The sequence below is a fragment of the Oxyura jamaicensis genome, chromosome 1 (genome assembly GCF_011077185.1).
Source record: "Oxyura jamaicensis isolate SHBP4307 breed ruddy duck chromosome 1, BPBGC_Ojam_1.0, whole genome shotgun sequence".
In the NCBI taxonomy this organism is placed as follows: domain Eukaryota; kingdom Metazoa; phylum Chordata; class Aves; order Anseriformes; family Anatidae; genus Oxyura; species Oxyura jamaicensis.
In genome coordinates this window covers 153223994-153229656 of record NC_048893.1, presented here as the reverse complement: position 1 = coordinate 153229656, position 5663 = coordinate 153223994, and the positions used below count along the sequence as shown (strand labels likewise).

The 5663-nt window shown below is 38.9% G+C and overlaps 1 protein-coding gene across 1 annotated transcript; it reads right to left on the bottom strand.

Moving 5' to 3' along the window:
- Positions 1-4139: 4139 nt before the first annotated feature.
- On the bottom strand, positions 4140-5158 carry LOC118162990 (feather beta keratin). Its single transcript, XM_035319442.1, has 2 exons — positions 5051-5158; positions 4140-4714 (listed from the first exon to the last, which is right to left on the bottom strand). The coding sequence occupies exon 2, from the start codon at positions 4691-4693 to the stop codon at positions 4397-4399; it is 297 nt and encodes a 98-aa protein (XP_035175333.1). The 5' UTR covers positions 4694-4714; positions 5051-5158; the 3' UTR covers positions 4140-4396.
- Positions 5159-5663: the final 505 nt, after the last annotated feature.

The window sequence follows — 5663 nt, the reverse complement described above, 5'->3', positions numbered from 1 at the left end:
TTAAGGAATCCAGTGGAAGCAAAGTGACAAAAATCAAACTGTGTATCCTTTTTGATCTCTGTACAATTCTGATATAGAAATAATAAGCATACAGACCAGATTCTATCACTGTGTTGTAGTTTCAGGATCCCATCATGCATATCTGCAAGACAATTAATGCTTTGGATCATATTGCCACCATTAGCTCTGACTTTAAGGTAATCATTTGGTCCACTATATAGTGTGTGATGCAGGATGAAAATGTATTTGTACATTGACAAGGCCCTGCACATAAAAATCTCACTGTTTGTGGTTTTAGTTGTATTATAAACAAGATTCAGAATATCCCTTTTCTTTTTATAAGACTATATAAGTTATGTTTTGATTAAAATAAAAGCTGGTTACAAAAACTCTGACAAGTCAGAAAAACATGAAGGAATATGGAATAGATGGAAATTCAAAGTTTCTATTTCAAAATCTACCAAAGAAATTATTAACATCCTTCTTCTTTAAGATCCTGAGCTGTTCTCTTGATCCAATTTTCATTCATTTTTATAATATAGATTTTTAATTGCTAAGGAATTTTAATTTGAACTCTTACTATTTTTACCAATTCCATTTAAACAGATTTCTGGGATCAATCCTTCTCATGTTATTTTCTTTAAACAAATCTTTGATATTTTCCCTACTCCACTTCCTGTTTACCATCTTTTTAGTAAAAGAATTTGGCAAGTATCACATGCAAACTATTCAAATCTATCCAGAATTATTAGGTTTATTATTCACCAAATGAAAGTTGAAAAGTTTGTATCCACCTTAACTATTTGATTGTTAGTGCAGTTCAGCTATCTATCAAACCTAATAACTCTATTACTATCTAAATCTGACCCGGAGAACCCACAGATGAGATCCCATGCAGGCAGTGATGGAATTACTGCCAGGGATGATTTCAGATATGCTGAATACATGTGCCTTCTAGTAAAGTCACGCACGCCACAATTCTATAAAATATATATTTTTTCTTTTTCTTTTCCTCTTCTTCAGAAACAACTTAGAAAAATCTAGAGTCCTGGTCTACAAAATAGACATTTTGTCTATTTTCAGGAATCTATTCCTACATTTAAATGCAGAAAGAGGAATCCACACAAACTGTCTTAATATACAAAAACTTTTGAAATTACACCACCAATTGGCAAGGCAATGTAATTGTCTAGTTATTTGATTTTGTTTGTTTTCAGTCTGTCTCACTAGATGGCAGACTCAATAGGCCTTGGCTTGAAAGGAGCATCCCTTCAGGGGTCAGAAAGGAGTATCATTCTTATATAAAACGTTGTTCAAATACCCAAATATAAATGCTTTTTGAGACATCCACTTAAGCTGAACCAATTCATGAATACTCAGCCTCAGGTTACTGTGAATTATTCAACAGCGTAACTTCCCAAGACAGTCTATATCTGGTGGATTTTTGGCTCGTGTCCACTTCACAAATCCTGTGCAAAAGACTCACTCTGTAGTACATCTGACACAAAAGAGTAGGTCTTAACTTTAAAATAACCAAAAGTACTTTCAGCATTTTTTATGGGCTTTCAGTCTCACATGTGTAAAAACTGTCCTTAAATGACACTGAAAGAATAAAAATAATGGTGGATTAGCTCTCTTAGCTGGAAAAAATCAAACAGCAAAAGTATTTTGTTTTGTTTTGTTTTGTTTTGTTTTGTTTTTTCCCAATACTATATCAATTTTTAGACATTATTCATAATGTAAAAATCTTGAAATTAAAAAAAAAATAATAATACATATTTTGGAGTTAAAACTAAGAATTAATAAATTGGTAACATGCAAAGAGTATGGGACTGAAAAGATGTGTTAATTTAGTGCTCTCATGCTCCCACTCTGGGTCCTTAACCATTATCTGATAAACAGGTTCTAAACTGAACATTTTGTAAGTTGCCAGTGTGCCCAAACTCCCATTATTGCTAATGGAAGCTACCTACACACTCACTAGTTTGTTGTGGATTTTTTTTTTTTAATTTCCTTGAAAAGTACATTATCTAAAGCACTTAGCACTGTGGTAGCTAATAGCAAACACAATTTAAACAGAGAAGCACTGATAATGTGTAAAAGGGATCTTAGCTTGTCTGTTCTACATGATTCATGCTGCTGTCTTCTTCTCTCATTTTTTTTCCATGATGTGAAACGTGTTAACTTACAAATAAGCTATTAAAAATAAATAAATAAAATAATAAATAAATAAATAATATAAATAAATATAAATAAGGCAAGATTACCATGAGAAATAGCTTATTGCTCAGATGGGGAAAGAACTACGATTTATGGTCATGGCTTGGATGTTTCATGTTGTCCATTTTAAAGCTGTGTAGCTCCACTAATAACATAAATTTGTAGTGTTACCAGTGGGATGGGAGCCTGACCCTGTTTAAGCAGAAAAAAATTGTCCTACCAGCCTCAGCCTGTGTGACGCAAGGCACTCTAACCACCCAGGGGTTCTCCTAGTAACACAGGCAGTTATCCAAAAATCTTCATACACCCTATACAACACTTTCTTCAGTCAAGCTGTATGACTAGAACTGGAGAAAAACTCATATCATTAGCAGGAGAAAATGACAAAGTTTTATTTGATCTTTTTATTTAATCCCAGGGATAACAGGTTTGTGTGATATGTACATATGCTTAGACATACCAACAAAGGAGACAAGCTACCACATCACATACAAGTGGCCATGCCTTCAAGAAACCATATCTTTTCCAACTCTTTTATATGAATATACTTAGATTACATCTGTTTATGTATCCCTACTTCTAGTAGTCAATTTTATCTCTGATCTTCCCCTTTTCTGAAGGCAGGATAGAGTCAGCAATCCCTATTATGTGCTATTTACAAAGATAACTTCTCAGACAAGCTGCTGTTGCTGCTGGAAATGAACCAATGTTAACTGCCTTGCCAGGCTGTTCTCATAAAATAAAGGAAAAAAAAAAAAAAATAGAGAGATGGAAATAATCTTAATTCAGGTATCTTTTGGTGCCAATCTATTTATTTGCAAAGGAAAATTATGGAGTATCCTCTCTTCAAACAGAATAAACAATAGCAGGCCAGCTCTTTATTCAAAAATCCAAGTCTGTTTTTGCAGTCAGTTCTGTGCCTAAAAGAAGCTTACTCTGTCTCTCTCTTGGCTTCCTCCCAGAGCAGCACTCACACTGCTTCCCTCACTTTCAAGTTGTTTTCAGACCCACAGAAATATGCCCTGGCTTCGTACTTGCTTATACATAGATATAGATGTGAAACTACATGCATTGCTTTGTTCATTTAAATTTAAATATTGCAGTTATCATTTCCATGTACACAAAAGGAAACCTCTCCAGCTGCTTAGGTAAGCTCCTGTTCACAATCTGTTATGCTGATCCATGTCAAGGTAAAAGTGTCCTACCATGTCAGGCACCAATAAAGAAAAAGCACTTAACTGCTCCCTCAAATAGTTTGAAAAAAAATTGGGATAAGCTGGTTATTTTCTGCATGAAACTGGCAGGAAAAAAAATTTAACACCATGAATTCCATCTCTCCACAATATCTATCTGAAGCTATATATTTAAAATCTGTTAATTATTTTGAAATAACTATAAAATAGCCCTATGTGAAATTCAGCCAGATCATGAAAAATAGATGATCTAATTTTTATTTCATTGTTACATTAAAAGTAGAGGAGACTTACTGGAAATTACAAAAAGGTATTTTCTTAAGAAAAAAATGGTCTCTTACTTTCCTTTTTATCATTTATTATTTTTATGTAATAACAGTGGACAGAGGAAAGTAACCATCTCCCTTGAGGGTAGCTAACTCCTCCAGCCAGGAAGGAGGTCCACATTAGGAGTATATCTACCTACTCTTTCCCACTCCAAGACACTGCATTTCCCCCTGGACAGCTTGGTTGGGCATCCCAATAGCAAAAGGAACATGAGGAGACTCAGATTACAATGCAGCATAAATTTTAATGGGTATGAAGAAAGAATCAAAGCAGTGAATGCTGGAAGGAATCTGGTCCAGGCTACCACAGGGGCAGCTGGCAGTCAGACACCCCTTCACCGCATGCGATGCACATCTTCCTCTCTCACATGGCAAGAGGAAGAAGGAACAGGACACTTTCTTCTGGATGAACCCATGGCACAGGACAGCAGGAGACAACAAGGATTCATGATGCAGCGAAAAAAGCGAGAGAAGAATATATCTGTTGACTGTGTTTAGAGACAGTAAAGGCTGGCACCCTGCCTTCCCTCTCTGGTCTGCAGGAGGGCATGAGGGTGCTCAGCCCATCTGGAAACCCTAGCCAGCAGCTCCATCCTCAGTTTGGCACCTGGCTTTAGGCTTCCCGGTTGATGCACTCACTGGATGTCCACTTTGGCTTTAGCAGGGCAGGCACCTTCTGCCATAGTACCGGCCACCAAAGCCAGAGAGGCCGAAGCCCCCAGAGGAGATGGGCACTCCCTCAGAACTCAGGATGCTGCCAACAGCAGCAGAGGTGGTGGATCCCACGGCGGTGTTCTGGGGGAAGGAGCTGAGGATGGGGCCCGGCAGGGTAACCACCACAGGAGACGGTTCAATCACCACACGGGAGTCCTGGCACTGCCGCACACAGGGCTCATTGCAGCTGTTGGCAAGAGGGGTCGGGCCACAGGGACGGCACAGATCATAGCAGGACATGGCTGTGGGATGGAGGTGCACCTGGGAGAGAGGGCAGGGAAAGCACAGGTAGTGTGTGAGCAGCAGCCTGACAGCCTGCTCAGCAAGACAGTAGGCATAGGCTGAGTAGCAGGGACAGGCTGTGCAATGACAGAAAGAGGCTTGGGAGCTTAGGTCCCCAGGAGCCCCCACAAAGACAACCCAAGATCTTCTCCCATGCCCCCCCACAAGCAAGCTGAACAGCAACAGAAGGAGCAGCATCAAAAAGCAAAGATCACACCAAGACCTACATGGAAGCAAAGACTTGGTTGAGGCCAGAAGACCAAGAGCATAAGGCAAGAGAAAGAAGGCAGTGAGAAGAAGGCAACTGCAGCTCACCTTGTTCACGAAGGAGGAGAAGGCAAGAGAAGTCGATGAGGAAGCCTGCTGTTGGACATGCTTTTATACTGCTCCAGACTGCCCCAGGTCCAGAGGCACCATTTGCACTTGTAAGGTGTTTACCAACAAGCTCATCTTGTATGCAAAGCACTGAAATTAAGTAAATGGGAACACTGTTTTATGTTCCCAGTAATGCTACCTTTTAATTTCCCTGTTCATGACATGCCTATTTTGCCACACAAGCTCCTTTCAAGTGACAGGATTAGAGACCAGAATATTTCCATTGGAAATGATACATCAGCACGGGAAAATGATGCCTGCAATTAGGGGTATCCAACCACAGGATCTGATGACAGCCTCATAACCTAAGGGACTTGCTTTGAGGATTTTAAAAATGCTTGGCACACATTTTCTTCCCATCCTAAAATACAAGGCAAGACTTAAAAACACTTTCAGACACGACAGAGATGGCAAGCACCAAAGCTTTGCAATATACATAACTCTGTTTAAGTATGAACTTACCATTCAGGTTGGATACCCTGATGGCATTTAGACTGTCTGCAGTCTAACATCAGGAGAAATTCACATGTTGTTTGGAATTTCTTACATTGCT